This window comes from Pelobates fuscus, chromosome 5 (genome assembly GCF_036172605.1).
Source record: "Pelobates fuscus isolate aPelFus1 chromosome 5, aPelFus1.pri, whole genome shotgun sequence".
Lineage (NCBI taxonomy): Eukaryota > Metazoa > Chordata > Amphibia > Anura > Pelobatidae > Pelobates > Pelobates fuscus.
The window spans coordinates 281,324,510-281,347,226 of NC_086321.1; the positions used below are offsets into that span (position 1 = coordinate 281,324,510).

At 42.6% G+C, this 22,717-nt stretch overlaps 1 protein-coding gene across 1 annotated transcript in view; it reads right to left on the reverse strand.

Annotated features, from left to right (window-relative positions):
• Window positions 1-2,539: 2,539 nt before the first annotated feature.
• The window catches only part of ABHD8 (abhydrolase domain containing 8), a 38,619-nt gene continuing 18,441 nt past the window's right edge, over window positions 2,540-22,717 (reverse strand). The window contains exons 2-5 of the mRNA XM_063457290.1: window positions 8,792-9,536; window positions 6,773-6,943; window positions 6,358-6,574; window positions 2,540-3,464 (exon numbers count right to left, since the gene is read on the reverse strand). Of these exons, the coding sequence (XP_063313360.1) occupies window positions 3,312-3,464; window positions 6,358-6,574; window positions 6,773-6,943; window positions 8,792-9,528 (1,278 nt within the window). The 5' untranslated portion in view covers window positions 9,529-9,536 and the 3' untranslated portion in view covers window positions 2,540-3,311. The remainder of the gene's footprint in view (window positions 3,465-6,357; window positions 6,575-6,772; window positions 6,944-8,791; window positions 9,537-22,717) is intronic.

Here is a 22,717-nt window from a genome sequence, read left to right on the forward strand (position 1 = left end):
CAGTAAGTACCGTTAATACTCTGTAAGTCTGCCCTTATCATGAACCAAAAGTAACGAGTTCAAGGTCAGACTAGAGTACGCAATAATTAACAGATATACTTGATTATTTTGGTAGCCCCTCCAAGCACTATAACAATTTACGTTTTTTATAGTAGATTTGATGCTGTAAAGCTGTGCCTGCAATCTTGCTCTGTTTCCCTGACCATTTCATTACTCTAACATAAATCTGCTGTGTCCAAACACACTGCTACCATCACTCTGATATAATTTAGGAGAACCACTTCATCCAAGTTCATGTACGGTCTTAGCAGGCAATTCATGGATCAGTAGTTTCCTTCCTGATTCATAGCACAGCACAGTGCTGTATGTGTACACATTCACTGCACAGCTCCTTCAGACCCAAGATGCTTTCTTGAACACTATTCAGTCAATGATCCAATCTGTAGACACAAATCTGGATCTCCACAACACCTATTGCCCCATTGTGGAAAGACAGTTTGTCAGCTTAACAATATGCAAATAAAAATACATAATTATATTTATTAACTAAGACTAGAAAATTACAGCAAGTATGGAAAAAAAATGTATTGATCAAACCTTGGCGAAGTGTATTTGGAGTGCTGAAGTTGTTATGGTGCCGTGAGTGATCTGCACTCTGCGAAGATAAGTAGTCAAACTTTTTGTGAATGATATTAAAACTTTCCTAGGGTTCCCTGGGCGCCCTCAGGGCACTCTAGTGCCAGGAAAACGAGTATGTTTTCCTGGCACTAGAGTGGTCCTTTAATGAAGTCATTTGGTTGCATTGATCATGCATTTTCACTGCCATTTAGGAGTTAAATCATTTTTGTTTCTGTCAATGCAGCCCTAGCCACGCCTCCCCTGCCTGTGACTAACTCAGTCTGCATTAAAAAAAAATGGTTTCACTTTTAATCAGATGTAACTTATTTTACATTTTTTTTTTCCTGCCCTCTTAATTGAGCTTTAACCACACACAGGAGGCATCTGCTGGGTCTAGCAAGCTAATAAGATAAGAAATTCTAAATTAAACAGAATTTGCAATAAAGTAAGTATAAACATTAGATGACTCTTTACAGGAATTGTTTATGAAGTCTGTGCAAGTCACATACAGGAAGGTGTGACTAGGAGTGCATAAACTAAGTGATTTAAATCCTAAATGGCAGCGATTTGATCAGTGAGGCTGCAGAGCAGAGATCTATACACCAAAACTGCTTCATTTAGATAGAGTTGTTTTGGTTACTATAGTGTCCCTTTGAAGGAAGGTCTTCTGAGTTTTCAAAATAACTCTTACACCCTATACAAATTAGATCATATTAGATGTTGCGATAAGAGGTAGAGATATAATTAAATACTATGATCGTAGTGTAGGTGGTATAATCCCCACCACAGGATTCTTTGTCCAGGGATCAGCAGTGAAGACATGTTTCAGGATGCCAAGATTCAAATTAGATATTATGGTAAAATAGCAAAAAAGTTTAAAACTTTTTTTTTTCTATTTTACCATTATTTCTAAATTGAATTGTGGGGTCCTGAGATACATCTTCACTGATGATCCCTGGACAAAGAATCCTGCGGTGGGGATAATACCACCTATGCTATTATCATAGAGCGGTTTACCTGCTCTATAAAATATAAGTAAGACTCCAAGTATTATTTACAGTTTTAATCAAACAGAGAGCACTATATTGTTTACTCTTTTTTTTTATGGTCCCAATCCTGCTGTTACAAAACCACACCGACGCTGTTGTATGCATCTGTGCGGATCTGTACCACTGCATATATTAGAGCTGGCCATGAGCTCCACCCCATGTGAGTTGGCATTCACGATTCTGCATGTTGTGTGCATCTCACTTATCAAGACTGCACTATTGGATTTTATTTTCTGGTTTTCTGTACATGTATTCTTGGTTATACCTTAAGCATCTGTAAGAAGCTAGACTATCTTCCCTGAACTACAAGATAATTATACCCAGGACTATACCATAATATCTGTTATTGCTTATTTCATACCTGATTTTCCACAATAATTCGTTTTCATCTGGCGCAACCTGTTTTGTTTTGTTTTTTCATGAGGGACTAGGCACCCACTACTATAGGGCTAGAGAGCTTGGGGGAAGGGGTGGAGAAAATGATAGCTGACTACTCAGTATTTGTTTAATTCCATCACTCAACAAATAGGATGGAGGAAGGATGGGGGTATTCAAAGGGCTCTCCTTGTTTACCGAAATGGGCCTTTGTTTTTCATAAGAAGAGTTATTAGAACAGGTAATATCAACCCAGAGTATTAGTAGTTAGAGTACTATGGAGCAAAACATGTTTTAAGGACAGAAAGTATCATAGGATGAGTAAGTAGAACTGATGGATTAAAATAAAGTACTGGGCCACAAACTGTAAGTGTAAGATTTCACCATTCAACATCGATCTGGATACCGTTCTATTATATTTTACATATCTCACTTGATGTATTCTTATGACACTTTTACATTGAATGGTAGAAAAGAAAAAACAACACAAATTATGAATAAATTACACGTTTACTTGTATTAATACTGATTTTAAGAAGTCCCCAACATATTTGCAAAAGAAGCAAAAAGACAGGGTATCAAACAAACGTGAGCACAGAAAATGCATTGTAGACAATTTTGTTTAATTTTGTTTTTTCATGTTTTCTATGCAATGTCTAAATTATTATTTTTGTTGTTGTTTATTGCCCACTGTATTTGATTTGCAGTATGGATTGTTCATAGACATAACCCGTTTGCTGTCAGCAGTATTTCATTGGAAAGAAATGGGGTAAATATTTGTCATGACATGAGATATTTTGCAGATATAAATCTATATGTCATTTTATTCTTTTAAAACAGACAATAGGTAATTTTCCTTTAAAGTCTTCATTCTCCTCTTTCCAGCTTGTCAGTCCTCCACATTTGAAAACCTCCCTTCTTATTTTGGATTTTTGGCCAATAACCCACCCAATTCTGCAATGACTGACATTCCAATGTGTTACCCACAATGGACCTTTACAACCTCTCTCTAGATCCAGCAACTTGCTGTGGGTAGAGAAAATAACAGACAAAGAGCTGATGAGCCCTGCTCTATAGAAACTTGCTTTATTCTCTGGAATAATATGTTCCCTTGACGCCATCCTCTCGGGGCCAAAGTCTTAAAAACCTTGGCCGGTGGTAGAAAGACCACTGGGCATCTTCTCCAAACTTAGACTAATGCCCATTGCTTGGGTAAACACCACAAAAGTTCATCTTCTGTGTCTTGCCGATCTGATGTTCTGCTCACATTCACTCATTGCCAGACTCCTCCACTCCTTGATTTTGGACATCTGGCTCCCATAGAAAGAACTCATGGAGGAGAGTGTTGACAGCTTCTGGACATTCCAGCATGACCATGTGACTACCTTCTTCTATAACCTTTAAGAACGAGATCAGGAGGATCTGTGGAAACATTGAATATATCAATTGATTAAATATTTACATAAGGTTTTACATGCTTGTACGTTTTTTTTTTAAATGAATGTCAATGGTTTTTGTTTAGTTTATTTACAGATAGAACACACTTTCTGTGGGTTATATCTGAATTCTTATATGGGTCTATGAAACGAGCAAAGCAAAAAAATATATATATTAGTGAGACATCAAACATGGCAACTAATGTCATGTACCAATATGTGCGCTAGATGCCTATAGCATATAAGCAACATGATCTGTGGAAAATCCTGATGACTTAAAGTCGGACTTTTGTATTTTGTTTTGTTTTTCCTTTGCTAAGGCCCCTTGTATCTTGAACATTTTACCACCAACCCCCCTCATCCTCCTGACTTTTTTTTATCCTTTTGTTCTCGTGAGGGATTTCAATACATGTGAGGGATTTTCAATACCATATTGTTCTCTTCTGTCTATCTATATCTCTGGGTTCCATGAAAGCACCCTGGTTTTGTGATCTCTAGGTCTGATGCAGTATCTCACAGTGCCACTACTTGCTGTAGTGCTGTTGCAGGCTGGAGAGATCTGATTCTGCTCCCAGCTAGTCCTCTTCTGTTAATTTACTTTGGAAGACCAGGCTTTCCCTTAGTTAGGTAGCAGAATATTTGTTTACGGTTGGTATAATGTACTAATGTCTGGCTGTTTTTCCTATATTATGCCAGAGGCCAACTCCTTCATTTCAAAGCCCTGCCTTGTATCCTGTTCCCAGAAGGCCTGGTCCTTGATTCCAGAGGAATATCTTGTACACTGAAGTCTCACTGTCAGTTCATGTGGCAGGCCTCTACCAATATCTCAAACCATGCTTTCTGTCTGCATCCTAGTATTTAACCCCTGTTTATTAGCTAATCATTTGCTAATGATACTAAGATATGTAACAGGGTTGATGTTCCAGGAGGGATAAACCAAATGGCAAAAGATTGAGGTAAACTAGAAACATGGTCAGAGCTGTGGCAGCAGACATTTAATGTGGATAAGTGCAAGATAATGCATAACCCAAGGGCAGAGTACAGAATATTTGATAGAGTCCTAACCTCAACATCTGAGGAAAGGGATTTAGGGGTGACACTGGTGAGACCTCACTTGTATTGTACGCAGTACTGGATTTATATGCATCTGTGTGTTAATGTGCATTAATATCTGTGTAAGTATGTATGTGGATACATCCAAGCAGTCAAACATCAGCTCAACATACAAGCACACTCCTGCAATCTAACACAAATATTACATACAAACACACATCTGCATTCAAAGAAAAACAAAAAATATACAAACACACCCCTTCACTCAAACACAAATACTTCACACAAATGTACATCCACATTTAAAAGTGAACATTACATTCAGACACTCCCCTGCAATCAAACGCAAACATTACATAACCCCTGTATTAAAACACAATAAATGTATACAAGCACCCTTCAAACACCAACACTGTATATTACACTATAGCGCCAGTAAATGCAGCAGCACTGTGCAGATATACAACCTAGAAATTTTGACTTGGGATGCCTTGGAAAAATACTGAAATATTAAATGCGCCCTGAACCTAAAATGTTTGGGAACCACTGGATTACAGGATAAAATGTACGAAGAAAGGTTAAAGGATCTTAACATGTATAGCTTGGAGGAAAGAAGAGACAGGGGGGATATGATAGAAACATTTAAATACATAAGGGAATCAACACAGTAAAGGAGGAGACTATATTTAAAAGAAGAAAAACTACCACAACAAGAGGACATAGTCTCAAATTAGAGGGACAAAGGTTTAAAAATAATATCAGGAAGTATTACTTTACTGAGATGGTAGTGGATGCATGGAATAGCCTTCCATCTGAAGTGGTAGAGGTTAACACAGTAAAGGAGTTTAAGCATGCGTGGGATAGGCATAAGGCTATCCTAACTATAAGATAAGGCCAGGGACTAATGAAAGTATTTAGAAAATTGGCCAGGCTAGATGGGCCGAATGGTTCTTATCTGCCGTCACATTCTATGTTTTGTATGCTTCTATTTCTGTTTTTAAATATGTTTGACACTTTTTTGCTCTAACCATTAATATATTTGTTTGACATTATCTCATTGCATTGTGTCCGTATTCCCTGCATATTGGGTTCTAACGTAACTGTTTTATTGCTGATACACTGTCAGCACCACTTTCTGACCAAACCCTAACACTGCAGGTTGCGTCTGTTGGATTCTTTTGACTGATGGATTGTGGGTGAATTACCTTCACAACTCAAATGGAACATAGCTAAAGACTGTCAAAGATTATGCTCCCTATACGAAGAGGTAATCCCTACTTTTTCCTATGTATATCTAATAAACTAAGCTGAAAAAAACATGGAAAAAGAGAAAGACCAAAATAATCATTTAAAGTTGCAACCTGCAAAATAAAACATAAAAGAGATAAAGAATAGAGAAGACGGTGGCATCAAAAAAGTCATATTGTACTTTTTATCTCACTATAGTGACATTTTACGAAAAAAACTTGCTGGGTTTTGTAAAAAAAAAAAAAGGAAAACCTCTAGAGATATGTCTGCTTTAAATCAATATTTTTTTTCTACTCTATTATAAGCTCCTTTTGGAATGGACACACCTTTTCATGTGAGAAGTTTTTACCTGCCAAATGTATCTTGTTTTTAAGGACTTACAAGAATATAAAGTTCCATTGTGCTTTTTCATAAGATGTAGTCTTCACTCTTTACTTGTTTTCTAAAGTTCCATTTGGTGCTGCAACCTCCAATCCCACTTTCCCCTTCCAAGCTGAGCTATACATGTCAAAACCACTGCTTTGGTAGTACTACACATAAGGCACCAACACCAGGCGCTGTTGCAATGAAATCTGTACCTCTGCCATTCTTTGGTCTTCATCGAGTGGAACAAACTTGTCATGCATGCCATGCACCAAGAGGACGGGAACAGTAAGTTCTGCGTGGTAAACTTCATCCCCTTCTGGCCAGTACTGACCACTCATCATGGCTCGTAAAACAAAAGATGACACGTTGAAGGCATTACCCTCCCGTAGAAGCTGCTTCTCTTTGGCACCTTGTCGTGCAAAGCCAGCCCTGGCAAAATAATTTGAGAATTAACCACACACCCTCAGCTATCCAAACTTGACCAGTAAATTGTGTAAGAACAGTTCTACAATATCAAAACACGTACAATTTCACCACTGCATCTGGCTAGACTAATTTTCCCATCTGAGAGAAAATGACGTTAGAGAGATACACCACTCTTAAAGACCATAACTAGTGACTACTTACTTGAGGAAGCTCCAGGCCAGACATGGTGACAGGCAGTGTAGGACACAAGTGGGCATATTGAAGATGGAGCACAGGCTTGGTTCAAGTGCTGTGGGACCTCCCCCATTTACCATAACCACCTTGTGGACCAAGTCAGGATATTCATGGGCTAGGAAAGTGCAGAATGAGACTCTACAAAGACAAAGATAAAACACAAGTTTAACAGTTGACTGTTGGGTCCTTCTTCAAGATGTCTTAGGCCAAACTTCAGGTGTTTGGCCTAAAATGCTGGGCTGCTGATTCTCATGCCTATTCTGCCCAATGTCAGTTCCTTCCACACAACAGGTTTAAGGTTATGAAAAATTGAAGGAATAAAATGAGGATGCTGTGGATTCTGAGCCACTGAAAATTGATAGTTCACCAAGTATAAACAAAGACTTCCTTTCATCTACTTAGGATAGTTTTCTCAACATATTTGCCTCGTAATACTTTTTTTTTTTCCTACTTAGCCCATGTTAACACTATGTGCTTTTCTGCAATATGGAAGAATTATTCTCTGTGCACATCACTTTTTATCTTGATAGTATCCCTTTAACCCCTTAAGGACACAGGACATGTGTGACATGTCATGATTCCCTTTTATTCCAGAAGTTTGGTCCTTAAGGGGTTAATTATATTATTACTACAATTAGCATTTAATATGTAATTTCATCTTACTGAAAATATAACGCAGTAGGGTCTTCTATAGAGGTTTCTCAGCTTTAATTATACATTTGAAATATCATTTAGTTTCCTTTGTTCCTTGACATTTAAATTTAAAGACTAGAAAAGGGTCCTCCTTTCTGTGTTAAAAAAAATCCACATTATACTATACCTTTATTCCATCACTATAGTCTAATATTGCTGAACTCAGCAAGATTAATTACTTTTGACCAATCAAATGCTTCTCATAGAGAAGTATTACAGACATATGGCACATGAGCTGTAGTTGCTGCAATCAGCCAATCAGATGCTTCGCTGTGAGAAACACCGGGTCACACCTAGTTTCATCAGTATACTTTGCATGCTGATGCCGCACATCATATAGATTCAATGATAACTGAATCTATTTTAGTTTGAAGCCCATATTGGCTGCTTGATTGATACAGCATAGGCAATGCAAGACGCAAACACTGTGCATTTACAAATCTGCAGGGGCAGCAGGCAGCATCTATGCTCCAAAAATCACTTCACTAAGATGGAGTGATTTTGATGACTGTGTCTTTAAGGAGATGATTCACATTAATACATTACACATTACTAAAGTGAATTTCAAATTTAAGATCAAGATAGCCTTACATTTGAAGTTCACTTTCAATTCTTACTTTAGTAAATAATCCTGACAAATATGTATTTTTAGATTAATGGCTTCTGTTGGGCAAGAGTAATTTGAAAAAAAGAAAACAGAAGAATCTAAAATGTCATTAGGAAGAGGCGAATATTAACTAAAAGTTATTTAGAATGTTGTGCTCATTATGCATTTAAAACATTGTGTTGTTTGCATGACACTGACATGTTGCTTCATTTATACGAGTATATAATTACAGAGCCTTTTCTGACAGCAGTGCTTTAACCCCTTAAGGACCAAACTTCTGGAATAAAAGGGAATCATGACATGCCACACATGTCATGTGTCCTTAAGGGGTTAAATATCCTGCTAGGATTTAGAGTACTTAGGGTTGCAAGGGAGATGTGGTTGGGAGAAATTACCGATAAGGAGGGCCTACACACATGCAGCGGGCTGTAAATCTGTTAAAAGCCTTGAATTTAAGATATTTAAAGTGAATCGTATGCAAACATTAATTGGTGGATGGAAAAAAAGTTAATTATATTATGTCTTGAAAACAAGACACATATTTTTCTATTGGCTAGTTACTAGTAGAAAACTGTTAGCATGGCTAATTTTATATTAACAGTATTTAAATATCAATGCATATTCTTCACACAGTGCATTGATCAGCACTATTGGATATATATCTCTGCACATCAACAAGAACTCACCCATAAGAATGTCCAATCAATATGTTCCTCTTCTTGGCATAGCGTTTGAACATGCACCTCATGTCCTCTGCAAGTGCGTAAAAAGTGTAGGCAGCGCCAATCTGGGGGGCGGCACTGGCTCCGTGCCCCACCAAATCAGGGGCCACTACCTCATAGCCAAGCTTGGAGAAGAATTCAAGTTGTTCCTTCCAAATGTCAAGAGAGCCTCCAACGCCATGTATAAAGAATAATACCACGTCAGAATGGGTTCCTTTACATCCAGTCACCTGCCTTTGGCAGTCGACCACCACTACCTTCTTTGGTTTGCGTTTTCGGCGCTTCCCAGGGGGTACATCACTCTCTTTTCCAGATACACCTTCATTGCCCGTGCTAGTAAAATCAGATAATTCCACCTCTACTGTCCCAGCAGGCTCAGAATTCCCATTGCGACAATGAAATATCTCAGATCGCAGGTTTGCACCTAGATTTTCGATCACCAGTTGCCCATTGCGGTAAACGGTGATACGACGTTTGCAAGGGACCATGCCTTGTCCTGGATTTTTCTTTTTGTCTAATTCTTCTTGCTCTCCCCCTCCTGGACGTGAAGGCAAATAATGTCGCACTCGTAAGATCCTTCCAGGTTTTACTTCCAGGAAATCGTAGCCATCGCTGGTCTCTGAAATATCCACAGGCCCCACAGAATTTGGTGTTTTGCCAGTTAGGCAATACATAATGCGTTCTGCTATGCTGGTCAACATGGTGTGTCCTGCAAACAGACAAAATGGCATAAGGAAACCTCGGATTAGGGGATGAATAGAAATACGATTCATAACTAACTATGCGGAAATATGATAGCTCACCTTGTCCCTGGGTCATGAAAAGAGCAAAAAAGGCTGCTCACATGAATATGGATGAGTTAGATTTTCTCATGAAAATTAAAGGGACACTATAGGCATCAAAACAGCTTTAGCCTACTTAAGCAGTTTGGGTGTATACAAAATAAAGAAAATAAATCCAAAGGTGGTCTAACTAAGAGACAACCATGAGGAAAAGTACCCAGTCCAATTCCGATAGTAAATGTTTAAAGGAAAAAAATAATAAATAACTTTATTAAGGTATATAGTACAATGTATACATAGGTTCCAATCTAAATAGATAGAGTCAGCCAAAAGGAATAACCCACCATCAAAAATAGAGAGAGTGGCTAAATAATAGCCTACTGTATATAATCCTTCTAAAGAGAAAGGAAAATAACTAAATGATGCTTGGGCTGAGGGTATAGAAGCACTAATAGGGGTGGAGAGAATAGGTGGAGAGAAGTGGGTAATAGGATGTGTAGGTTGAATATGGAAAAAACCATAGTATCGTATTCACATTTCCCCACATATAGTAAACTCCTCCACAGATAATCTCCCTCTGTGCTCTAACCCTATATAGTTTGGGTGTATAGATCATGCCAAGTTTCACTGCTTAATTCTCTGCCATTTAGGAGTTAAATCACTTTTGTTTATTTTTTTTCATGCATTCCTAGCCACTCCTCCTCTGGCTGTGACTGACATAGCCTGCATGAAAACAAAATGGTTTTTGAAATGCTGCGCAACCACTGAAGTGGTTATGGTACTTCAAGTAACACAAACTGATTTTTCAATGGTATATGACTTGCCACGGTTCCACATAAATTATTTAATTATTTCCTACCTCCTCATCCTGCTCAAATTCGGCGATCTCTAAAATCATGGCATGTTCAAGTATTCACTGATTAACTACCTATTGTCGGATGCTAACAGGGATATTTACAAAAGTGATAATTCAAGGTGAATTTAAAGTGAATTTTAAATTTAAGGCCAGAGTAGCTTAATGGAAAGCATAGCTGACTTAGAATATTTTTTCAGTTTGGCTACTTTGACCTTAAACTTGAAATTCCCTTTGATTTCTCACTTTCGTGAATAAGCTTGCATATCTTTAATACCTCTTTGATGAATCACTTGTCCAGACCAACTCTAAAGGACTGGTATTAGACAGGTGAATTCTTCGAGGAGCTCAGATGGTCGTTTAAGAACGAAATAATAATTATTTGCTTATATAGGCACCCTGTGTATCTTACCTTCAAACCTTATAATTTATTCATTACTAGATTTTGGGAAACACGGTTGCCAATTTTTGTATTTTATGTTCCACGTATGGCATTCTATAATTGTATATAATATGTACTGTATTTGTTCTGATGTACAGTAACAAACATGTTATTTCAGTAATATTTTTTTCTTTTATCCTCATTATATATCCTTTCATAACCTTATATATTATATTGTTTTATACTTGGAGTTTACACCTAGTTTACCAATCATGATCTATTTATCTGCTTTTGATATGAAATTATTTTGTACTATACACATTCAATATTATCTACTCAATTTTTCTTTTCAATAAATAAAAGTTAAAAACAACAAAATAAGCCAGTAAGAATTTGATGTGGAAGGAGGACATCTGGGATGTATGTAATGTTATGTTAATGTTAAAGATGTCCTTTCATATCAGATGCAACATGTATCTTAGATACAATTACATTCTTTTAACTTCGCTTTGGCTGTATTGCAACTTTCGGATCTGTGATGCCTGGATTCATTTTATACCACCCACACAAGCACACAATATTCCTCCTGGCCTCATCTACAATGCAAATGAACTACAGACCACAATGCATTGCATTAAATTTCCGATCTCCAAGGAAACAAATATTTCTAGGATCAAAAAAAGAAACAACTGTTTAAACCGACGTTTTAAAGACTAAAAATTACTAAATTTCCATGAAGCCTTTATTTATTTTGTGCACACAAATATAGTCAAGTGACATCTGCCTGTCTGCTGTCTCCAATACAGAGCATTGTTCGAGAAAGCAGACACATCAAGTCAGGGCCACAATATCGTTTGCACGTATGCACAGTCTGGTAAAACTTAAAGGGACACTGTAGGCACTGAATTCTAGACAGTCTACACTTTAGTGAACAATCCTAATTTGTATTAAGAACTCTATCGAAACGAATGCCTCCTTACCAAACAAGTACCATGGTGAAAGCTATAGTCATCTTCTGCTGCCTTGGTCTGCAAGTTATGTTTCACTTGACTAAGACACAAATCTCTAAGGAGTTATTCACTAAACATAAAATTGTAGTGATCTGAAAATTAAACTGCAACAATTAGACTCAAATAGCAAAGCTGTAACTTTAGCTGGGTTGGAGAAATATTCTGAATCAGTTTTTTTTTTTTTTGCCTAATTTTTTTAATTTAGTTTTTCAATTCACAACTCATTGTTTGATCTACACTAGTCCACACTAACATGACTAGAAGTGCTGGACTGTGATATCTTACTAAGGCACAGAATTTGGTGGAAGAAAGGCCTCCCTGCTCACACTTAAAAGAACATTTCAAGAACCATAAACACTATGGGCTGTGGTTATGGTTTCAGGAGTGCATGCCTCCCAACGGAACCGCTTTAGGGGCGCTCTCCACCATCACACTTTTGTTCCCTGGTGTCCCACATTTGCGGACACCAGGGAACTGTCCCCAGGCAGCATGACATGAGCACATCATTAGACCGACTCGCATTGTGAAAAATCAGCACTGTCCCAGTAATTCTGGACTGTTAGGGGGCCTCGAATTGTAAAAGTTTTTAGAGCCAGCTAGATTTGGTTATTTTGGCCATAAATTTTAGTGTGACTGAATTTTCATAAAATTTCTCACAATTCACACTTAAGTGAATAAACCTGCTTGTGTTAGTTGATCCTATGCAGCATGCATACCTCCCAACTTTGCTTTGGCAGCATTCAGGAAGGGGTCGAGCCTTCCAAGGGGGCACAGTCAGGACCCAACTCGTCACTGGTGATGCTCTAAACGGTCGGTATGCCCATAAAGTAGTTGGTCCATCCACTTAAGAGGTGTGTGTGCCTAACGACAAACACACCAGGCTCTCTCAGACAGCCTCCTGGCCGGGCCTCCACATGGAAGACTAGAGGAGGACTATGCAGAAACGCGCTGTTAAATGGCTCTCTGCGTGGTTCTAATGCCCACTGCAAAGCATTAGACGCGCTCCCAGTGTGCTGCTCAAGGACAGTTTTTGCAGAACAGTCCCGATTTCGGGTCCTGTCCCTACATTCTGCTTTAGTTTTCTGGCGTCTCTCATTTCCCTGGAATCTCAAGACAAGGTACCAGCAATACACAGGCACTTATAGCTGTATAGTCATCAATCTTGATGATCTCAGCTAAACCAGTGCTTTCCCATAGTGAAGCATTAGGAGGCTAGTGCGCATGTGCAGAAACACGTTTATGTTCCTAACATTAGAGTGTTTCTTTAAGTACCAAAGTTAGCTATCACTGTTTTGTAAGTGTACTTTTTGAGGGAAATGTTGTGGGTATACTTGTAAGGATGTACTTCAGCAGAGTAATACTTATGTTTGTCAGTGAAAATATAGGAGTCTGTGTCATAATTTCTCTATTTACATTGGTAAACAATGCTTATGTAGTCATATATAAATATGAATAGCTATTTCTAAAAGCACAATACTGCTTGTTTGTTGTTAAAACTGCAGTCTTTATATCCCTCCCTTATCTTCTACAATGAAAAGATAATGTCATAGTTTGTGACACGGTACAGAAAATATACAGGATGGTATCTACCGATCTATCAAGATCGGCAGTTAGCGATCCAAGTCATGACTGTTCCATCAAATCCAGGATTGTTTGGAGGTACACAAACACACTGTATTTACTAAATTGCTGCTCACACTTCGTATTCCACACGAGACACCCTGGCTGCTATACTCGCCAACCTCCAAATAATCAATCACAGACTAGCAAAACTGGAATCCGCTATAGCCACACAAGGTGCCTTGTCGGGCTCGGCAAACCTTCCCCTGACGGTCTCAGCCAAACCCACTTCTTACGTTTCCCTGGCTCACCCTGTCCCTGACTTCATCAGTAAGGGCATTTCCAAGGGTAATAATGTCAACTCCATGGCCCTACTGCTGACCTCCCAAACTATGCTCACTATCTATTACGACAGTCACTTCCACGGCTCACCACCCCCCACCCCACACACTAGTCAGGGTGCCGGTTGGAGTGACACGCCAGACAGTCACATCACATTTCTAGGCAAGGTTTGGGTGTGCAGTGACTTTAACGCCGGAGTATGTAATCTCACGACATGCGGGGCACTGCACATCTGCTCCATTTGCTTCAGAACCCACACCAAGCCAATTTTCCCAGCCCTTCTGTCACCTAAGAAACGTCTGACCGAAGTCAATATTGACATACTGGAATACTATCTCCAGTCACATCCAGCTAGGCACCTGGTAGATTATCTGGTGACGGGTTTTTCACAGGGGATTCACACGGGCCTTATCGCCATCCCCACAGCCACAGGTACACTTGAATGCCCTAACCTTTTATCTGCTTCCACTGACCCACTCACGGTGGACCACCTTCTGTCTTCAGAAATCACAGCCGGCTTTATGATCGATCCGTTTCTATCTTCACCTTTCTCATCTTGGCGTACCAATCCCATCGGTATAGCCATTCACAAATACTCCAACAAAAAACGTTTAATTATTGATCTCTCCGCACCTCACTCCTCCTCCACTCCTAGTATCAACTCCCTCATTCCCGCCACGGAGTTCTCACTGCAATACGCTAAAATTGATGATGCCAAGCCGGCCATCTTATTAGATGGTAGTGGAGCTTCCTATTCCTCACTATGGCACTTACATGGTGTTAAATGGAGAAACAGGTATTTTTTCGCCACCCGGCTCACTTTTGGCTCTAGGAGCAGCCCCAGGTTATTCAATATCTTCGCAGAAACCCTCTGCTGGCTGCTTCTAAATATACTCCGGTGCCCCTCTGTCATCCACTACCTAGACGATTTTCTATTGATAGAACCAGGTTCAAAATCCCCTCACTTCATACACTCCACCACAGCTTTTTTCACGACACTCGGGGTCCCCTTGTCACCTAGCAAAACACTCGACCCCTCCACCATGCTCGTTTTCTTGGGCATAGTACTCGACACCACTACCTTCCAAGCCAGTTTACCACCAGACAAGCTGTCCTACATTAAGAACGAGATTGTCCTGTTCCTGCGGAGTGTTGCGTGCACTAGGAGGAGCCTCCAGTCCTTATTGGGGTCCCTTAACTTTGCTATGCGCATCATTCCACAGGGTAGATCTTTTGTCTCCAGGTTTCTCAACTTGCTCCACGGTGTACCCGACTCATGCCCAATCGTGTTGGACGATCCGGCTAGGGCGGATTTACTCATGTGGAGTAGTTTTCTGGCTGATTGTAATGGTATCTCTTTGATTCACACAGACGCAGCGGCACACACAGGGTTCGCAGCCATCTGCAGCAACCACTGGTTTAGGGACAACTGGCCCCCTGAGACAGATGCCTTGCCGGCCTTTAGAGAAACATCTACTTTACTCGAGATCTACCCCATCGTAGCGGCCGCCCACACGTGGGGTCACCTTTGGACCGGCAAGGCAGTTAGATGCTTCTCCAACAACTCCGCAGCCTGCGACATCATTAACAAAGGTCGGTCCTCCTCCCTAACAATGATGAGGCTGATTCGCAGGCTGACGTGGTTGGCAGCTACCTCTCAGTTCTGTATCCACATTCCTGGTGTCCACAACACAGCAGCTGACGCTCTGTCACGCTCCCAATTTGATACCGTCTTCCAGGCACTTCCCATGGCCCACCACTTTCCATCTAGGATACCACCTTTCCACGAGCTAATCTGGGACTAAGCACACAATTGCACCTCAGAAAAGGACGCACGCTTCACGCAGGGTCACGACTTTCCCTTAACATACGCCAGGGCTTACTATATTGCACCATGACACATTCAGGAGCTGGCTTTAATTCGAGAACCTCGCTGTTATAATCATGGTAAAAATTTTTGCCTTTTTCTAAAACTCACAACCAAGCTTCTTACTCAAAACCTTCTATGCTGTCATTCAGCGGTTACGTCTTCAAAGGCACTACACCAGCAGCTTCAAACACTTTCACCCCAGTCTACATCACAAACAATGGGGTCATCAAAAAAGCTTCAGCTCAGGTACTTACATACTTCAATCAGAGTGAAGCACCTTACAAGCTTTTGTTACTCATGCTGTATTAACTTGCAATAAAGTGTGGTATCTTTGAATCCTCTTTTGCCCTCTTTTTACAGGCCTACTCGTACGTTGGTTTCGGCACACCTCAACCAACTTTTGCTTCCCCTTTACATTAAATATATATATATTTAATGTAAAGGGGAAGCAAAAGTTGGTTGAGGTGTGCCGAAACCAACGTATATATATATATATATATAATACAAAAGAGACCATACAGAGCACTGAGAGTGTTTATGGTGTCAGGAGTAGTCAAGTAGTGGTCATGAGCATTCAAACCATTTCTTCAAACATTTAGGTGCTGCTTCCTGCCTCCTCTCTGCTGAAAGGACAGCTTGAAATTCCTGTTAAGCTGTAACTGGTGTTTAGCATTAAAAAGGTAGTTGAAGCGAGAGTGCAGTCGTGCAATGCTTTTATTTCCATCTCGGTTAGTAGGGCAACATCATTTCAGAAATTATGTAAGTGACAAGAGAGATGGCATCACCATGGTTACAGAATGCAGTCACCATAGTTACCGAATGCATGATGTAAGGATCATTTGGCCCAAACAGCTCATTCACTGTGACCTATATAATGTTACATTTTCAAGCAGAAGTTTAACTCTCTAGCTAGATTTTAATTCAGGCCAATTTTTGTTTAAAGGGAAACTCCAGTGCCAGGAAAACAATCCGTTTTCCTGGCACTGCAGGTCCCCTCTCCCTCCCACCTGGTTGGGGTTGATTGGCATTATTACACAATCTGTATATGTATAAAAAAAATATATAAAAAGTAATCTGCAGGGGGCGTGGCTTGGACGCCGGACAAGATGGCGGCGTAACCCGCGAGCTCCCTCCAGGCTCCCAGCACTAATCCGCCGAACCGGCACTTATACCCGGCACCATGGGCAAGACACATAGGGCCACGCAGGCCGCCCACACAGCTAACACCCCGCGGGGGTCCCACCCGGCGGGCATGCGCCAGTTCCTCACGGCGCCGGCGGAACACGCCGCACAGGCCTCAAGAGACACAGAGGCCTCAGACCTCTCCTCACCGGCATCCCTGCTGGAGAGCCAGCCGCACGACTCCCCACAGGACCCAGCATGCCCACCGCAACCAGACTGGGTGGCCCTGATTCGGAATCTGCCCACTAAGGCAGACTTACAGGAGGCAAATGCTGCACTACAGCAAACTATCACAGGAGAACTGCACGCTCTCAGAGAAGACATGCAAGGTATGCAGACCAAACTAGCACAACTGGAAGCGGACTGTGACCACATGACAGCGGCGCAGGCCGCAAACACGGGTGTCATAAGGCGCCAGGAGACACAACTCCGGCAAATGGCATTGCATTTAGAAGACTTGGACAATAGGGGACGTAGACAAAACATAAGAATAAGGGGCCTACCGGAAGAAACAGACCAGACCACCCCCTTAAGAGACACCCTCACTGAACTGTTCAACGACCTCCTAAATAGGCCGAAAACAATGCACATTGAATTTGTTAGGGCACACAGGGCCCTCCGACCGCGTGGACCACCAGACTCCCCGCCTAGAGATGTAATATGCTGTCTCGCACACTTTCAAACAAAAGAAGACATACTCCGTAAGGCGAGAGACACTAAACAGATCCTGCTCAATGGGGTAGAAATCTAACTATACCCAGACCTATCACCGGCAACGCTGGCGTAACGCAAGGCACTGCGCCCGCTAACAAGGACTCTGCAAGCCAACAAGACCAGATACCGCTGGAACTTCCCAACCGGCATACAGGTCACCACAGCTAACGGACCATTCAATGTGAAAAACAAAGAAGATCTAACCGACCTACAAAGGGAACTACAAGTACCACCACTACAAATGTCATGGCCAGACCCGATGACTTTCTACGCCTTCCCGACAGACCCGCAGCAACAACCCTTGCAAGCCGCTCGACCCAAGAGAACCCGACAACAGGCTACACGCCCATCGGGAGCTAATGTCTGAGACCCAAAAAGCAGAAAGCCCTCCCGGTGAACCACGGACTTTCACCTAAGAACTAGACCATCTCCTACACGGACCCTTCTGAGAGACGACACACGCAAGACCCTATGGACTAACCAAAGACTACACCCTGCAAACCGCAAGTATACCGCCATGTTGGCGGTCTCACTAGACACCCACTTGGACACTATGCTCACAGAGCCAGGGGGGGGAGAGGGGTCGGGAACAAGGGACACGAAAGAGAGGCCAGGGAGACAGATATCGGAGCCCGAGCTCCCCCCCTCCCTCTCCCTGATCTCCTGATCTCCTGAAACATGCGAAGATCAAATGGGCATACCACTGGAGGGTAGAGAGTGTTATGTATTGCCACATCACAGATTTACGGAGCATTTAATAAGGGGTAACTACAGGGACCCAGGCACACATAGGGGTTAAACGCACAATGGCCGTGCCACGTGGCAACTCTATAAGATGATCACGTAGGGGGGTGGGGGGCCAACCGCCTGGCTGGGCCCAGCCGCCGGGGCTACCCGACCTGCAACGAACCTAGGGGAGCAGGCTGGGGGCAACGCCGGCGGGGCTCACCCGGGTGGGGACCACCACCTTCACGGGCGAGAGGACAATGAAACAAGAGACGCACAATGTCTCTGCCTCCTCCTGGGGGGAAAGTGCATAGAAATGGGGGAACAGGTACACCCCGGCCGGGGGAGAGGCACATTGGGAGGAAACAGGCACAATACATTGGTAGACCGGAATCTAAAAGGGCCGCACTACCACCGGTGACCCATCTGAGAGACCCCTAGCCACCCCTCATCCGGCAACATAGGCCAAGACCGTAAACAGGGGGAGAAGGGTGGGAATCTCACTGGCCAACCAGAGAGGGCAATACCTGAAGCTTGCTTAATTGTTCATTACCAGTTTTGTTTTAATATGTTGACGAAATGTTATTGAGTGTTTATGCCTATATTATGTTCTGCTGCCGAACAGGAACACACCCATAATCCGACACATACACACCCATGCCGGCCCTTTAGGCCAACACACACCATGGCGAGGAACTATAGAACACCAATCCATACATCATTCTACAGAGCCGAGAAGGGACAACACGGGACACAATCCAATCCACCCCAAGGACAACAGGAAACCCTGCCGGTATTAGACCGAGCATACACCCATACTGACAGGTACATCTGGACGTCCTTCCGACGCCCCACAGGCAGAGGCGTCACCGTACAGGTGAGCACATGAGCACACCACGCAAACCACAGGTGGTAGCGTGAGACACTGCTCCCCGACGCCGACCAGCGACGGTCACTGGGGAAGGTTACCATAACCCCCCACTACTACCCACCAAGACCTCCCTCACGACCCGCCCATCTCCAGGCCCCCGGGGCCAACAACAGACAACCTCCCCTACCCATCGTCTACCTCCCCCCCCCCGGACGGGACCGACACCGGACAGAGACGACCGAGGTGACCCCAAATACAATACCCAGACGACATGGCGCTAACACCCAAACCCCTTACTATCCTTACGATTAATGCCAAAGGACTGAATAGGCCAGAGAAAAGATCGGGGGCACTGAGAGACTTCCACCGACGCAGAGCCTCAATAGTAATGATCCAAGAGACACACTTCCGAGAGGGAGCCAGACCTAAAATGACCAACCACCACTACCCGCATGGATACTACAGTGACTACCACGGTGGTAAATCCAGGGGGACCGCAATTCTTTTCCACAAAACAGTGCCGTTCCAGGAGGGGGGGGGTGCAGGGTAGAAAGAGAGGGCAGATATATATTCCTCAAAGGGAAAATTGCGAACCAATCATACACATTTGCGAACATATACGCCCCGAATAAAAACCACTACCGCTTCCTCAAACACACACTCTGCAAACTCCAGGACTTTACAGAAGGGATACTCATACTGGGAGGGGACTTCAACATAGCACTTGACCCCACATGGGACTGCTCCGCAAGCACCTCACATACTCCCTCATACCAACTCCGGGACATAAAATCCTTACTCCGCAACCACCGACTCATAGACAGCTGGAGAGCCCACCATCCAGAAGGCAGGGACTACACCTTCTATTCCTACCCCCACAGCTCCTACTCCCGAATTGACCACTTCTATGTACCACACCATAACCTACCCTTGGTAACAGATGTAAACATAGGGGAAGCGACGTGGTCGGATCACGCCCCAGTTACACTGACACTAAAATCCCAACTCTTCCGCCCCACCATCACTAAAAGGCGACTCAACGAATATCTGCTCTCCAGATCAGACACCAAAGTCTCCATAGGTGAGACGATCAAGGAATATTTCGACCTTAACACCTCAGAACAGACATCGCCAATGATTAGGTGGGAGGCACACAATAGTGTGCTAAGAGGTCACTGCATTCAACAAGGGATGATACTGAAGAGACAATCCGAGGCCCGCTTATCCGAGATACTTGCCGACATACACAAACTAGAGGAACTGAACAAACATACACAGACACACTCCAGACAGGCCCAACTGCTACAATTGAGACAAGACCTTACTACTTTACTACACTCCAAACATTATAGGGACGCAACCAGACACAAAGCCTTCTTTGCCCTTCATGGGAATAAGAGTGGCAAACTATTGGCCAGGATGCTGAACAAAAGGAGACAACAGACATACATCGAAAAAATCAGAGACAAACACGGGACGTTCACCGACTTCCGACGGACATAATGACGACGATCCGCGCATATTACTCAGACCTGTACACACTGCCACAACCACAAACTGAAGCAGCGAAATCGCGGCTACGGGACTCTATCCGGGCTTACCTCGCTAAATTTCCGATGCCAACCCTAGACAGGGAGACATCAGCATTGATAGATGAACCAATCACAGTAGAGGAACTGGCACTCGCAGTCAAACGCACGAAACAGGGCAAAAGCCCGGGTCCGGATGGACTCCCGACAGCATACTACAAAACCTACGCAGAACATCTATACCCCCCAATGGTAGAGGCGTTCAACGCAATCAGAGACGGACAACACATACCCAAACAAGCCTTAACAGCCCATATTACTATTATCCCTAAAGAGGGCAAGGACGGGGAATATTGCGGGAACTACAGGCCCATCTCGCTCATCAATTGCGATATTAAACTTTTGGCCAAAATCCTAGCAACACGGCTCACAACGCACATCCTCTCACTGGTCCACCCGGACCAGGTGGGGTTCGTGGGGGGCAGGGAGGCGAGAGACAACACAATCCGAACGCTGACCCTTATACACAGAAAGAGGGGACAAAAGGGGGGCCTTCTCCTGCTGTCTACAGACGCGGAGAAGGCGTTCGACAGGGTCCGGTGGACGTACCTGTTCGAAACCTTATCACACCTGGGAATAGGACCGCATATACGGAGATGGGTAGAGGCACTATATCTAGAGCCAACAGCTCAAGTACTGGTCAACGGAGCGCTTACGGACCCATTCACCATATATAACACAACGCCCAACAAGTGAATGAACCATATCTTGCAATTGAGGCCTGCGCGCCAAAAAGCTATACACCTAATCATGGACCTGCGAGTCCACTGTAAGCTAAAAATGAATGTATACCTATTCACATCCCATTGTGCTTAACCTTGTATTTTCAGTATACTGCATATCTTATCCTACTGCAATGATGTACGGTACTTGAAACTCACAAAAATGCTTGATACACTATGAAAACAAACTCTTAATAAAAACGAAATTTACAAAAAAGAAAAAAAAAGTAACCTGCAAAGTACAAAATGTTTGTGTCAGAAGTTGTGCTAAAAATCAAGCTAGGAATGTGCATAGTTTTATTTTATTTATTTTTTATAATTATTTTTAGAATAATGATGCAGACATTTTATTTCATGCATTTGTGCTGATTCAAGGAACACTATAGTCACCAGAACCACAACAGCTAAATGTAGTAGTTCTGGTGTCTATAGCATGTCTGCATGCTTTTTAATGTTAGCACTGCCTTTTCAGAAAAATGTGATGCTCTAGCACAGGTTTTCTATGCTATAGAGCAGGAAGTGCCCTCTAGTGGCTGTCTAGTAGAAAGCCACTAGAGGTGGAGTTAACCCTGCAAGGAAATTATTGCAGTTTATAAAAAAAAAACTGCAATAATTACACTTGCAGGGTTAAGGGTAGTGGGAGTTGGCACCCAGACCACTCCAATGGGCAGAAGTGGTCTTGGTGCCTGGAGTATTTTAATTCTAAGCAGCCAGGGATATCATCCTGAGCACATAGAATGCTCACATCCAGCCAGAGATATCATACTAAGCACGTGGAATACTCATATGTAGCTATGGATATCATACTGAGCACATGGAATGCTCCCATCCAGCCAGGGATATCAGACTGAGCACATGGAATCAGGGCCAGATTAAGAGCCCAGTGGGCCTGGTGCTGACTATTATGATGGGCCTAATTACGGAATCTTATCGACTAAAAACACTAAAACAATCATACCTCCCAAGCATCATGTATCTGATAGAGATGATGTTGGAGGGAAACTCAAAGGATGCAGCTATAAGAAAACACATACTCTATGCTAATCTCTCTCTAATTTATGCTTTCATCTTTCGAGTAAATCCATACACCCTAACAGCAGTGTCCAGTGAAGCAGGAAGCCAATGGGCAGGGTAAAAGGGTGGGCCACTGATGCAAATCACATGACCAGACCTGCCACAAGGAGTGAAAATGTCCGAAAAGGAGGCATGTCTGCCCAAAGAACTGGAAGGCCAGCATGGCATCAGTGTCCCCATGTATCACAGTGTCCATGTCCCCACGTCACCCAG